The sequence below is a fragment of the Barbus barbus genome (assembly GCF_936440315.1).
Source record: "Barbus barbus genome assembly, chromosome: 15".
Taxonomy (NCBI): domain Eukaryota; kingdom Metazoa; phylum Chordata; class Actinopteri; order Cypriniformes; family Cyprinidae; genus Barbus; species Barbus barbus.
Genome location: NC_136743.1, coordinates 29730054 through 29746396, shown reverse-complemented (window position 1 = coordinate 29746396; position 16343 = coordinate 29730054). Strand labels below are relative to the sequence as shown.

General features: G+C 37.0%; 1 protein-coding gene across 1 annotated transcript; it reads right to left on the bottom strand.

The window, feature by feature from the left end:
• Positions 1 to 986: 986 nt before the first annotated feature.
• LOC306881611 (protein zyg-11 homolog) lies at positions 987 to 8743 on the bottom strand (the record flags this gene model as incomplete). Its single annotated transcript, XM_079435778.1, has 8 exons — positions 987 to 1003; positions 2216 to 2365; positions 3363 to 3504; positions 4127 to 4174; positions 5400 to 5550; positions 6177 to 6352; positions 7683 to 8455; positions 8737 to 8743. The coding sequence occupies 8 exons, from the start codon at positions 8741 to 8743 to the stop codon at positions 987 to 989; spliced, it is 1464 nt and encodes a 487-aa protein (XP_079291904.1).
• Between the last annotated feature and the right edge of the window lie 7600 nt (positions 8744 to 16343).

Genomic DNA, 16343 nt, shown 5'->3' with positions numbered 1-16343 from the left:
ATACCTGAGCATAAACCCGGAGTCCAGTCCTATAAGGAGTGCCGGTAGAGAGTTGTGACAGAAAGTGAGGTGACAATCATTTTGACTGAGTGACATGGAAATCCCAATCGTGAGCAGCAGACACGGGCTGCGTCTGAAAGCTGAAAAATAAGGTGAACGTCTGAATCCAATGATCGTGTCACACTGCGTCGATTGCCATACTGTACCTTCATCTGCTCTGATCGAGATGAATCCTGTGCCTATCCCACAATCCTGTGCGTGTGATTGCCGAGCTAAAAAAATAAAATGATACCTGAAAGTTGCAGTTTGTGTGTGAATGTTTGTTTCTGAACAAATTTTTCAACTTAAATATGTGCTTCGATATCACCATTTTGTTGTAGATTATTAAAATCTGTCCAAAATTTGATTCAGAAGGTACCTTCATTGCAAACGCTGCCTGCGAGGTCATTGTCTGAGAGGGCAGCAAGGCAACAAGATGCAACAAGCACAGTTCAGATTCAAAGGTTTAGTGGATTATTGGTGGTTGTTGATACACATCCAAACATTCCAGGTAAGATTCTTACTACAGGTGTAAAAATGCATCTGATAATGGAAATTCTACAACGGCGTTTTAGTGCCACTTTAAAAAATAAAAGATATCTAAGATTACGAGATTAAAGTCGTAATAATGGCAAATGGCCTGGATTGGGAGCACAAGGAGAAGTTGCCTGTAATATTGTTGCGTCCGAGCGGCCACATCATCTTACTGGGATGAGGAAGAGTCAAATACTATAGTCTGTGTTTTTTTCTAGTGGAGGATTTTCATTGATGAAAGAAACTGGATTCATTAAGGGATGTGCCACTATGTGTCCTGTTAGGGAGACATTTCAAAACATTTTAGATTCATAAAAAAATAGTGAAATAATGTTTTTTCAGAAATAATGTTTTTTCAGAAATAATGTTTTTTCATCATTCTTGTCATCCCTTAATGAATCCAGTTTCTTTCGTCAATGAAAATCCTCCACTAGAAAAAAACACAGACCAAACAAGAAGAATTCTGAAAATACAGATATTTAAGACTTATTGCTTAAAGGTGCAGGATGTAATTTTGACAGCTAGCAGTTAAAATGGGGACTGCGATCCAAATGCACAATACTGAAGAGAGTTTTTTCTTTTGCTTCCTCAGACTCGATGATAATGTGGGTTGCCAGATTGAGGATGCGCAACAGAAACGAGCGCTACTAACAATGGAAGGCGACGAGCGTTACACTGCAAGTTGATGAGTTGATTTATATGCATTTTAATAGTCATTGAGCTTTTTAGATGGATGCTGAGGCTTTTTAGGTCGAGGAGAATCTGTGATATCTGACTCGTTTACTGGCTTCCATGGCTGCGATACATTGTTTTCCATCAAATGGCAACCTTGAATGTTGAAATACTATTGGGTAAATTTGCAGTGGGCGGAGTCACACAGACCAAAAACAACAGACATTCCGACACGGAACGCATACTTCAAAGTAGAATAACTGGCTGTAGCATTGTTTTTGGGGAGCAAGTATGCAAACATACGGTATTTTTATGCTTTAGTACAGTGAACAAAAATTACACATAGCACCTTTAAGTGATTCATTATCAATCTGACAAGTAGCATGGAGCAACATTTACAAAACATGATGATAGCATGTGGCAAGTTATTTAGGTATGATAATGGCTGCATCTGAAACTTAGGCAGCTGACTTGCTGCCTCGCTGCTTTATGAGGCAATGACTTTGCAGGCAGCGTTTTTGCACGAAGGCACCTCACGAAACGGATTTCAGACAGGCTTCTGAGGCAGCGTAACGGTTTAATGATCTACAACAAAATAGAAAGAGATTTGGTGATAACTAAACAAATATTTAATTACTATAATACTAATTTTATCATCAAAAGTGCAAAAAGTTAATCAGAAATATACATTTACACAAACTAACTACCAAACGCAACTTTCAGACGCTATCTTTATATTTGTAGCTCAACCGTCACGGCATAGAATGCACAGGATTGTAGGATATCAAAGGCAGCGAAGCATACATTTATGCTGCCTTCAAAAATCGATCAGATGAAGGCATCTCATGAGACAGGAAGTGAAGCTAACTTTGGATTCGGACGTGCCTTGATGCCTTCCTTCTTTGGAATGTGTCTTCCGAAGGCAGCATTTTTCAGTTTTTGGATGCAGCCAATGTATCACATTTTGTACCCGAGTTTGCAGGATGAAGATTTCGCTCCAGGATCGTCAGGATGTTTTCTGTCAGACACTTCACGTCACTGTGTGTGTCTGGATGGGAGCTCAGGACCCTCGGTATGTCTGTTCCTCCTTCACTCTGAAGCATATTACAGTACTGAGGGGCTACAACAACAGAACGTGACTATCATCACACTGTAAACTAAATTACACCATTATCATTAATTACTTTTTTACTTGCATCTGTGAAAAACAAGAGTATCTTGTATCTCAAGAGGCGTGCTATTTATTAGTCTCTCTGGCTTTTTTCTTACCGTTCCGACAGCAGACAAACTGTATGGCCCAGAGAGCCCAGAGCTGAGGATAGAAGGGCTGGAACGTCCTGAGAGAGATGAATAGCTCCATTCCAAATTTGCATGACTGTTTCAAATTTTGAAGACTGTTCCAATACTGTTTTTTTTTTATTTATTCAAATACAATAAACAGGGTTGTATATGCATGGAAAAAAGTGACCAGAACAGTCTCTAGCCTTCAGATTTTCTTCTACATTATGGACATACACCTTCTTGTTTATCAGAAATACTAAACAAAGATTTTAATGAATAGTTACGTAGGTGAATTACATTTAATAACCATGCACTAAGACTCACATTAACACTTACAAAAGTGCCAGAAGAAAACTACTGGCTTTCTGATTATTTTTCAATGGCATCAATAATTTGGTAAAAAAACAAACAAAAAAACCCTGATAATTAAAGGAATACTTGAGTAAAAAAATATTTTCTTTTGTTTTGCAGAAGTAAAAAAAAAAAAAACATACAGGTTTGGAGTGGCATGAGGGTGAATTAGGATGATAGCATTGTCATTTTTGGATGAACTTGTCCTTGTGCACATGTTAATTGTAACATCAGTCCATGTTCTCCTGTGCATCATTTAGCACCACACACTCTAGTCCAGTAGGTGGTGTCAGTAAATGAGGAAGAGTCATTTTGAACAGTCTATTCCTTGAATTTGCCAATGTATTTTCCTATAATATAAAGTTTTATGCTTCTGATGATCCTTTTGATCAAAAAGCTTCTGCCTAGTTGCTTGAAATTAGTTTGATTGAATATCTGGTTGGGTGAGTTAAATGCAATGGCTGTACATCATGACATTTTAATACAGCAATCACAAGTGCCCCCCTGACTAAGATCCCTCCAGTAACTGACCTCCACCATTGGGTTGATCAGGAGTGAGACAATGTGCTCCACCAGATCCTCATTCATCAGCTCCCTCCGCAGCTCCTCCACCTCTGCTATATTATTCTGCAGCACAGAGAGAGGAGAAGATACACTGCTTTCAATGTTGAGCAATCTATTCGTAATTTAAAACGTCTAGAACATAATGAAATCCACACAGTTCAATTGAAAAGAATATGTGATAAATGACAACATAAACCACAGCATGAAGAAGTTTAATTTGTAAAGGGTTCAAGGAGTCCAAACTGCCCCTGCTAACACTTTAAGACACAATAAGGCTCAATTAATCACTTTTAGTTAATGCACCGGGATGCATGAACAATGAAAAATGGTATTAGTCTATTAACAAGCAACCAATACTAGAATACTAACATTCTAGATATTAAAACCAAATTAGATGAAAGTTTTGTAATATTTATGCAATTCTAAAAAAAACTTAAATATTCCGAGTTACTTTATTTGTTACAATTAACTATTGTTGATCTTGTTACTTTGTAGTTAATCTACTAATTTCCTCCAATTTTACCATATAACATGGTAAACAATACATTTACCAAGCATATAACTGTCACGGTGCACACAACGGGGAGGAACACGAGACGAGGAGTAAACTCAAATTAAACAGTCTTTAATACAATCCATCAGGGCAAGACCATAAACGTGACAATAACACTTAAAATATATTTACCAAAAGGCCCAGGAGCTTCTGCTGGACGGAGGACTCAGAATAATAAGACTTTGGAGGAAGGGAGAGAGTGATGAGAAGACAGGAAATTAACAAACACTTACATTTGAGTCTCTTTCGCCTGTGGAATACAAAAGGAAGATGTTTTAATAAATGTCTCAGAATGGAAGTCAGTGATAACCGAATTGGTTTTATTCACAATATCTTCTTTAGCGTTTCACAGAATAAGTCATACTGGTTTGGAATGACATGAGGGTGATAAAATGATGATAGAATTTTCATTTTTGAACGAACTGTCCCTTTAAATGCAAGAATCTTTGTTTTTGTTGGCTATTGTTTAAAATAGTTTACAGATGTGCCAAACTGCGCATGACTACACTACACGATTTTAAAAACACCAGGCATGATTCACTTGCCAACTTTCTGAATAAGTTACAGAGGAAAAACTGGAGATCACGCACTAAATGATCACACACTACAGACTCTGCACTTGTTCTGAACACAACAAACTCACACAGAAACACCAGAGCCTTTGAAAGGAGAGATGCAACAACCTTTGATGAAAAAGGAAAATCAGCCTGTGTTTTACTCACCCTCAAGGCATCCTAAGTATATGTGACTTTCTTCTTTCAGACGAATCCAATCGGAGTTATATTAAAAATTGTCCTTGCTCTTCCAAGCTTTTCAATAGCATGGACGGGTAATTTTTTTTTCTTCAAAAGTCCAAAACAAGTCAAATAAACACTTTATTCACCCCCTGGAGCCTCACACGGCTCCAGGGGGTGAATAAAGGCCTCCTGTAGCAAATCCATGCGTTTTTGTAAGAAAATGATCCATATTTAAAACATTCTAAACACTTTTCTCTCACTTCCACAAACTGACGTAAGCGGAAGCTGTTTTTGGGAAACTAAATGAATGGTGTTCAGTGCTGGAAATATAGTTTGAAACCATTGGTTGCCCCACGACACACATCACTTCCACATTCTCCATTTCGAAAGAAAGTCTATGGAAGTGTCATAACTCTCTTTTCCAATGGCTCTCAGAAACATGTGCCCTGTTGCTTGGAGACACATGACAAATGTAAACAATATGTCTTCTAAAATCAGCTCAAAATAACAAGCGTGTTTGATATCCCTCGACTGGATGGAAACATATTCTGAAGCTAAAAATCTTCAGCTTGTGTCCATCATACACTACGCAACTTTCTATGAAATTTCAAACTTTAGTGCAGTATATTCCAGGCTTTAGCTAAGTGTGTGTGTGTGTGTGTGCTCACCTCCAGCAGTTCCATGTAGAGCTCCATTCCTTGGCACTGAATGAAATGGCGACACGCGGTGGGCGTCTCATCTGTCAAGTTCCACAGAGCGCTCAATGCAAACTTCAGAGTGGAGTCCACTACACCCACAGAGGCCTTCTGCTGGACGATACTTGCACAGAAAGGGGAATAAATGCATCGGTTCGGTCTACTCATGATTCATCTGTCCATTCAGTCCTTTGCAAAAGAAGCTTCATCATTTAGCCATTCACATATCCAATTAAACTTTAGGGAACAAATGCATGTGACATGTTAGTGAGGCCACATGGTATGGTTTGAAGAACCTGTGCTGATGTACTCGCTGAAATAAATAGGGCTGTCCTTTTTTAATAACTTAAGATTGCAATGCAGTCTGGGATGACTTGCTATTTGCTATTAATAGACAGGCGGTATTAGGTTGAGGGACTTTCTTCTTCTAGATTTCATTGGATGAACAATTTTATTTGACACTGTGTACAAGTCATGAATATGTTTGGTTCATTTAACCTTATGATAAAGGCTGTAAAATGTTGATATTTTCTGAGCTATTTTGTCAACTTCCTGGGGTACACTAGTATAGACATGAACTAAAAAACTGATTGGAACTGATTGATCATAGGGCTCACTGATCTGAGCTTATGCACCTCAGTTTTGGTGTAATTGCCAAAATCCTAAACAAATAATGCTTTTTAACCAATTTTATAGCATAATTATAGTGATAACATACCATATAATGAGGTCTGGTCATGTTTAGTTAACAAATCCAGATCAGACAACAGAAGACTTTTTTGTACCTTTAGGATGTGTGGCTGAGGTTCTTCCATGTCACTGGTGTGACTGTAGAGATGAGCAAGGACCTCCCGAACGAAACTCTCACGGTCGCTGTATCTCCTCAAGCACTCGCACAGCTGGGTTAAGTTGGACTCTCCAGCCACCCGCATGTGTTTACAAATTAGTATGCATTTGCAGCTCCTGGCAAAATCTGTTATTAGTTCTGACGTAATGGGATGGCAGTGAAATGTATTTTTCTGCAAGTTAACCAGACTTTTGACTATCAGCAAGAATCCCGGCTCGCTTTGCTGCTTCTACATTCAGCTTCCAGGTACTGTAAATCTGAAATAGTAATCGCAGTGGATCCAGTCTGCTTCTCTGTCTGCTCTCCCATCAGTATTTACTGCGTCATGACACTGAATATTAGATTAAAGCAATCATGAATTGCATTTTTGTTTTCCTGAGGTGCACTTATAATTTTACTAGGAATTTTGCATCATCTTTGGTTTTAAAAATAACACAGGAAATAGAAACCATTAAAAAAATGTGTTACTTGAAATAAAATAAATGTTAACTGAAAATAAATGTAAAAAACTTTTTTTTTTTTTTTGCTTGTTTGTTTTTTCAGACAGAAGCCAAAGCAACTGTTTTATTGTATTAAAATAACTATAACTGAAACAAAAAATTGTAAAACTTTCCCTAAAATGAAAATGCAAAAAACAAAACAAAATAGAAACAGAAAAAGAAAACCAGAAAAAAAAGTTTATTAGTTTTAAAATAATAAAAGTAACCAAGCATTTCCTGTGTGCGATGATCATGCGATGAGCCATGCCAACTCTTGAATATGCCTTTCTGCATTTATACTTGAGTGTTCATTGACTGACACAGAAAAATCTCTGTCGTTTTCTATTTCTCTAAAGCGGACACAACTGGAGTCTGCTTTTATCTCAGCAGCTGTGCCATTAGCATTGGTAAAAAGTCTGACATTTGTACGTTTTGGTATGGTTTTCTAATCTTTGCTTTCCCTGTGTGCATTTTGGCACTAAAACAGTTTTTTTCCACCAAATCTTTGTGCACTATGTCTCATTTTATTACAACAACACAACAATTGATGTGATAGGCTACTCCTTCACAGAACACACAGGTAAAAAGACATTACATCATGGTTTCTGCAGGTTTTATGAACATGAATTTAAGACCTTTTTATGAAAAACATTTAAGGCATAAATTGAATGGAACACAATACACCAATACAATCTCTAGAGTGTTGTATAAGCAATGCTTTAAAATTTGAACATACTCCAATTTCCACTGATTCATCCAGTAAAGAAACTAGTAAATCTTGAGTGAGTCATTAAATCATTCCATTCATAAATTCCATTAGATTTTGTTTAGTTGCCTAATGTTTTTCTTCAGAATTGTGAGAGAAACAATCAAGCTCTTTGCAAATGGTCAATTCATGACCCCTGACTTAGTTTGAAAGAAAAGTCTTACTTTCAGATTTCCATCTCCACACAGCAGCTCAGATCCTCCTGCTCCAGTGGCCAGCAGGCCGATGAACCTCAGCCCTGGCCGATCCTCCACAAAGGCTTGGACGGTAGCGTCGCTCACACCTCTCCAGCCCGACACATCCAGAGACACGAGCTTCTGAAGGATCCCCGGGCGCTCCAGCAGCTTCTGCACCAAACGGTCTCCATCCATTACCAGCCTGTCATTGGAGATGTCCAGGTGCCTCAGCAACTGCAGCTTGGAGAGGACTAAGATGAAGCTGGAGGTTGGCATCTCCAATTTCTGAAGCCCATGCGCAGTCAGCGACGTAAGCTGTGACTGACAATTCAACAGAGGTCTGAGATCCGTAATGTTCGTGCCAGAGACATCCAAGCTCTCCAGCATGGGCATGGCACAGATATCCTCCAAACCTCTGTCATCCAGGTCCGCCCAGGCCAGAGAGAGCTTCTTCAAGCCCCAGAGCATGCTGAAGGAGGCCTGCAGCGACTCCTCCCCTGCTTCCCCGTACAGACGCAAGCCGTCCATCAGCAGCGTCTGGAGGCCCTGTCTGCAGAACTTGTTGGAGGTGAGACTGTGGAGAACATTTGAGATCGTGAGGTCGCTGTGTATATGTGAAGCGTTCAGCTCTTGGAGCTTGTGAGGGCAGAGCGAGAGTCTGAACGCCTCGGCCGAGAGCTGCGAGGACCGGATGTAAGCGCGGCGCAAACGCAGGTGCTCCGGATTTTGGAAGATGCATACGGTTCTGTCATTGAGGACCCCTGAGACAAAAACAGATCAGAACTAGTGCTGGGCATCGATTAATCGCATCCAAAATAAAAGTTTTTGTTTAAAACATATATATGTGTGTACTGTGTATATTAGGGCTGGGAAAATAAATCGATGCATCGGGAATGGAGAAATGATTCAGCATCCATTCTGAGATTTTCCGAATGCATGGCGATTATTTCTCGAGACGATTCTGAGCTTAGATTTTAACAGCAGATGGCACTGCATGCTTTAGAAACAGCTGTACTCTGCTTGTTTCCCAATCCTTACACACACGCCATCTTCTGTTAAAATCTAAGCTCAGAATCGATTCCAGACAGAATCGCGATGCATTCGGAAGATCTCAAAATTGATCGACGAATCGATTCTGCATCGATTTATCGTCGCAGCCCTAGTGTATATTTATTATGTAAATATCAAGACACACATATGGGCCTGTATATTTTGAAAATAGTTACATGTATTTAATTGTGTACTGCTGCTTGAAAGTTTGTGAACTCTTTAGAATTTTTTATATTTCTGCATAAATATGAACCAAAGCATCATCAGATTTTCATATAAGTCCTGAAAGTAGACAAAGAGAACCGAAACAAACAAGTGAGAGAAAAATATTTTCTTTGTCATTGATTTATTGAGAAAAATGATGCAGTGTTATATCTGTGCGATGCAAAAGTATGTGAATCTTTGCTTTCGGTATCTGGTGTAACCCCCTTTGCTGCAGTAACTGAAGGTAAAGTTTCTTGTAAATGCTGATCAGTCCTGCACAATAACATGTAGGAGTTTTAGCCCATTCCTTAGTGCAGAACCACTTAAACTCTGTGATGTTGGTGGGTTTCCTCCTATGAAGTGCTTGCTCAGGTCCTTCCACAACATTTTAATTGGATTAAGGTCTGGACTTTGACTCAGTCATTCCAAAACATTGACTTTGTTCTTCTTTAACCATTCTTTGGTAGAATGACTTGTGTGCTTGGGGTTGTTGTCTTGCGACATGACCCACGTTCTCTTGAGACTCTGTTCTTAAACAGATGTCCTGATGTTTTCCTTTAGAATTTGCTGGAATAATTAATTTTTCCATCAATGATGGCAGGCTGTCCTGGCCAAGATGCAGCAAAACAGGCCCAAGCCATGATACAACCACCTCCATGTTTCACAGATGGGATAAGTTTCTTAAGTGTGTTCTTTTCTCCAAACATAATAGCTTCTCATTTAAACCAATAAATTCTATTTTGATTTCATCCATCCATTAAACCTTTCTCCAATAGTCCTCTGGCTTGTGCACGTGATCTTCAGCAAGCAAATTTCTTTTTGGAGAACAGTGGCTTTCTTCTTGCAACTCTGCCATGCACAGCATGGTTGCTCAGTGTTCTCCTGATGGTGGGCTCATTTACATCAGCCAACGTGCAAAAGGCCTTTAGTTGCTTAGAAGTTACCCTGAGAACTTCTGCAACCTCGCAGATTATTATACGTTCTGCTTTGGAGTGATCTTTGTTGGTCGACCACTTCTCAGGAAGGTAACAGTGGTCTTGAATTTCCTCTATTTGTACACAATCTGTGGATTTGTGGAGTTCAAACACTTTAGAAATGGTTTTGTAACCTTTTCTAGTTTGATGAGCAAAATCAACTTTTTTTCTGAGGTCCTCAGTAATCTCCTTTGTTCATGACATGATTCACTTCCACAAACATGATCAGATCCCTGTTCTTTGAATAAAACAGGTCACTTACTGACATTTGATAGTCATTGCACTGATTGAAAACACCTCTGCACAGATGGACTCTAATTTCCCTTTAAATTAACTGCTAATCCAAAAGATTCACATACTTTTGCATCGCACAGATATGTAACACTAGATCATTTTTCTCAATAAATAAATGACAAAGAAAATATTTTTCTCTCACTTGTTTGATTCAGTTCTCTTTGTCTACTTTCAGGACTTATATGAAAATCTGATGATGTTTTGGGTCATATTTATCATATTTATTAATCATTACCATGTTAAACAAATACCTTTAACCCTTGTGCTGTTCTGAAAATCCTTGACCTAATTGATATTTCTTTTTGAAACTGATTGATTATAGACCTCAAAAACTGATGTGCATAAGTTGAGATCAATGAGGTATGAACAATCAGCTCCAAAAAATAAACACAAAATGACTGCAAACTGTTGACAAGACTATTGAATCCAAGATTTGGAGAAAATATACCATCATGAGAGATTTACAATTAAAAAAAAAAAGAATAAATAAATAAGTACATAAATTGGCCAAAATGTATATTAAATATATGCTAAATATATGTTGTAAACACTGAAGTATTTTCTTGGAAATAAATACATCAAGGGCCAAATGTATTTTTAAATGCTTTTAAAAAACTATATATGATTTTTTTTTTAGAGATAAGGTGTAGAAGAAAAGTACAGAGTATATTTATGTATTAGGAAATATGATTTAGGTATATATTGTTAGTTTTTTTTGTTATTTGCACAAAACATTGTAAAAAGAACTGAAAGATTACATGTAATAAATGCATGCAAAATTTCCTTTTCACCTACAAGAACTTATAATACCCACATATATGGCTCTTGAACTTTTTTCTTTTCATTTTTTTTGTTTTTTGCATAAGGGCCTGTTTTCTCCTCTGGAGGAATAATCTTATTACTGCAGCTAATGCTGAACCTCTTAAAGAACAGCTATTCAAGAAGTATACAGTACTGCTAGTCCAGTTTGAGTGTTAATGTATTTTTTTATTTAAATATATAGGCCAAAATTTATTTTAAATACCTTTAATATATATAAACTCTCTTTCTCTCTCTGTATGCAGAAACTATATTTAGATAAATATATTTTGAAATATTTTTGCCCATATTTTGCATATTTTGAAATATATTTAGAAACACACATTTGTTTATTTATTTCCATATGAGATATATACTTGTAATACACAGGGCCTACTATATATGTTTTTCACTATATATTTGTGTATTTATGCAACATGTATGCCAAATATTTCCAAAATGGCCATTTTTATATCACAAGTATTGTAGGCCTATATGTACAAGCACAAAGTATTTTACAAATACTTTTGTATATTTCGTCAGGGGTTGTTTATCAATATTAAATTATGATTTCACTGGGCTGTAAACTCTCAAGTATCTATATTTGTGTCAGGAAATGTAGATATAAATGCATAGTTGAAGCTGTTTTCAGGTCATCACATTCTGTCTTGGTGTTTGTGTACAGACTTGGAATGGGATATTTATCATTTTCTGCAGCTTTATTTGCCCTCTGTCATGCATTTGTGTCAATAATTTAGATTATGTTGTGTTGATTTAGTGCATTTCTTAATTGTCATAGTTTCTTTTGTTACACTGTTTGCTCATTTCTAAAACAACAGTACCAAATATGACTTGTGAAAGGAAATAAATGTTAAAATAATACCTAAATAACACTTTAATCAGTGGCGTGCCGACCCAATAATGATTGACCATTTATCCCATTACACCACAAACCTCATGGTTTCCACATCACCTCGAACCACAAAACTGTTACTCATCATCCAGTAACTCCAAAAGTGTTTTAAAACAGTGATAAAACTTCAATGCTGACAAAATAAAGTGTGTCGGAAACATATTGAAGCATTATTCCAGAGGTGTGTTTAGGATCCTTGAGCAATTATCAGTAGAGAGCAGGTCACATGCTTTCCTAACAAAAACCCGCAAAAGACAAAACGTACGTCAGAATGAGCCACAAACAAGCCCCCGGACAGTTATTTTATTCCTGTAGTGTTTGTATTGGAATAGCATGTCCTCATTTGCAGACTGTGACCTGTGCTAGAGACATTTCTTTATCAAACACCAATACAAATGCCACATTCCAGCTCAGATGGAGCAGATGCAGACGCACAAGAAATTATATCTCAAGTCAGTGTATGTGTTGCATAGTTTAGAGGGAGCTTGGCTTGTAGGCAAAACAAAGGCATAAATGATTCAGTATGTATTTTTAAACAAACGTACAATGCTGGTTTATTAACTAAAAGCATACTTTTTTATTATTATTTACACTAATTGAAAAAAAATATATATATAAAAACTTTGTCAGCTAGTTGCCAAGGCAAAATTTTGTTTACCTGGATGTACTGAGCTAAAACGGAAATTATGTATATACACACACACACACACAGTGGTGTGAGAAGTTTTTTGCCCCCTTCCTGGTTTTTTTTTTGGCATATTTGTCACACTTAAAAGATTCAGGTCAATCAAATTTGAATATAACACGAAGACAACCCAAGTAAATACAAAATGCAGTTTTGAAATAATGATTTAATTGCCCTGCTGCATAACCCAGGTGCGCTTGAGCTTGAGGTCACAAACTGATGGCAGGACATTATCCTTCAGGATTTTCTGATAGAGAGCAGAATTCATGGTTCCATCAATTATGGCAAGTCGTCCAGGTCCTGAAACTGCAAAGCAGCCCCAGACCATCATCCGATGTTTGACTGTTGTGTGATGTTCTTTATGAAATGTTGTGAACCTGTCTTCACTTTGTCAGACAGGTTCTATTCAAGTTAATTCTTGATTCAACAGGTCTGGCAGTAATCAGGGTTTGGCTAGTGAAACTTAACTCAGCTTCCTAAATAATGTGGTTAATCACAGTTCTTTCATGATTTAACAGGAGGGGCAATACATTTTTGACGTAGGGCCAGGCAGGTTTGGGCAGCTTTTTTCCCTTAATAAATGAAATCATCATTTAAAAACTACATTTTGTATTTACTTGCATTATCTTTGTGTAATATTAACATTTGTTTGATGATCTGAATATTTTAAGTGTGACAAAAAAACAAAAAAACAGGAAGGAGGCAAAAATCTTTTCACGGCACTGTATATATATATATATATATATATATATATATATACATACACTCACCGGCCACTTTATAGGTACACCTGTTCAATTGCTTGGTAACACAAATTGCTAATCAGCCAATCACATGGCAGCAACTCAATGCATTTAGGCATCTAGATGTGGTGAAGACGACTTGAAGTTCAAACCGAGCATCAGAATGGGGAAGAAAGGGGATTTAAGTGACTTTGAACGTGGAATGGTTGTTGGAGCCAGACGGGCTGGTCTGAGTATTTCAAAAACTGCTGATCTACTGGGATTTTCACGCACAACCATCTCTAGAGTTTAAAGAGAATGGTTGAAAAAGAGAAAATATCCAGTGAGCGGCAGTTGTGTGGACGAAAATGCCTTGTTGATGTCAGAGGTCAGAGGAGAATGGGCAGACTGGTTAGAGATGATAGAAAGGCAACAGTAACTCAAATAACCACTCGTTACAACCAAGGTATGCAGAATACCATCTCTGAACACACAACACGTCGAACCCTGAAGCAGATGGGCTACAGCAGCAGAAGACCACACCGGGTGCCGCTCCTGTCAGCTAAGAACAGGAAACGGAGGCTACAATTCGCACAGGCTCACCAAAATTGGACAATAGAAGATTGGAAAAACGTTGCCTGGTCTGACGAGTCTCGATTTCTGCTGCGACATTCAGATGGTAGAGTCAGAATATGGCATAAAGAACATGAAAGCATGGATCCATCCTGCCTTTTCTCAACGGTTCAGGCTGGTGGTGGTGGTGTAATGGTGTGGGGGATAATTTCTTGGCACACTTTGGGCCCTTTAGTACCAATTGAGCATAGTTTAAACGCCACAGCCTTCCTGAGTATTGTTGCTGACCATGTCCATCCCTTTATGACTACAGTGTACTCATCTTCTGATGGCTACTTCCTGCAGGATAATACACCATGTCACAAAGCTCAAATCATCTCAGACTGGCTTCTTGAACATGACAATGAGTTCACTTTACTCAAATGGCCTCCACAGTCACCAGATCTCAACCCAATAGAGCACCTTTGGGATGTGGTGGAACGGGAGATTCGCATCATGGATATGCAGCCGACAAAATCTGCAGCAACTGTGTGATGCTATCATGTCAATATGGACCAAAATCTCTGAGGAATGTTTCCAACACCTTGTTGAATCTATGCCACGAAGAATTAAGGCAGTTCTGAAGGCAAAAGGGGGTCCAACCCGTTACTAGCAAAGTGTACCTAATAAAGTGGCCAGTGAGTGTGTATATATATATATATATATGTTTATATATTACATCTCATCGAATTGTTTCTCTGTAAAATGTTGTTATTGTGACAATTATATTTGCAGATTGCTCTTTTATAAAAACTAGATTTACAATGAATGAATGATAAAAAAAAAAAACATAAATTGTAGTATTTTGTTCTTCTTTTTTTTCTTTCGTTCTGTCTTTAATTCTGTCTTTCATTCTATCTTTCTTTCTTTTTTGGGGGGGGGGGGGTATTTTAACATTTTGAAAAATTGCTCAAATGTAGTTTATGTTCACATGAGTTAAACAACAAATACAGATTACAAATAAGAGTTTTTCAACATACATGAATGTATTTTCTTGGACTGAAGTATATTTTTAAATACATTTATAATTTTTAAATATATTTTCAAAAATACACAAAAAATGGCAAAAAAAACGTTTATTGCTAGAAGATATATTTTAAAAATTATATGTTGAAATTATATGTATTTTTGGTATATTTTAAAACCTATTTAAAAATATACGTGGAAATCTATTTTTAGCCATATGGGTTACTCTGACCAGCAGATAATTCTTTTTTTTTACATTCAAGGGAAAAATTTAAGTTGCTCAGAGCCAGAGAAAAGTTTTTTGTTCTAATTAAAAAATTAAATACATGAATAAATAAGAATACATGAATATAATTAGCTCAGATCATTGTCAAAAAACAGTGCACATGACCCAGTAGTGAACATTATCATTACTTATCACACAATCTGCTGTTTATGTACAGGGATTTATGATATAAATGCACTGAAAATAAATTATACTAAATGTTCTTAAAGTAAATGGTTGCAAACAGTTTATTTTAGCTACATTTAAATAAACAAATTTAGTTAAAAGTTAGTCAGATTAGTCGTTTAAATGTAGCTAAAATAAATTGATTGCAACACTTACCTTCAAAAATGTATGAATCATTTTTTTCAGTGTTATAGGCTTTTTAGTGACTTCATGACGTTATGAAACACAAAATAATGTGACAGTTGCCCTAATTTACAATATGTCAGTGTGGTTTTATTGTGTTTCTTTGTCACCCACAGCTATAGCAAAACATATGAGTGGAATTTGAGTTTGGAAGACAGAATTCACCAAATATGCCCTAAATTAAGAAATATAGAACATAATTATATATAAAACCAGAGCAAGAGAAACTACTGCTTGCAGCATAACTGAGGTTGGCTCTTAAAACCAACCAAATGCACTGCAATGGAGGTCAAAGCACATATAATGATTCATATTCTAATCTTTGCGTGCTAACAGAGACAAAATGAAGCTGTGAAGCCGGAAACATAATGGCCATGGCTCTGGATACGCACGTCCTGATCTTGGCATAGTTTTCCGTAAACGACCAGAAATAGACCCAGTATCACTTGTGCTTATTGAAAAGTGCATTGTGATCCTGCCGAAAGCAAAAGCCTTGATATTTTGTTCCATTTGAAGTGGATTGTTTGTATTATACATGTGTATTATGTTTGTATTATGCATTTGTTTGTATTAAACTGAAGGGAAATGTTAATTGACCCAGAGATGTGTTTGAAACTGATGCTATCAGTATCAGTAAGAGACTGCATAAACATATTCTGTCATTCGTGGAAATGATCATATAAATGCAAAAATAAACATCAATTCTATTCTGACATCTTAATACGTAAAGTTGTTTATTGACATGACATAAAATATTGAAATTAGATATTATGAGCGATAACAACTGACCCTATAGA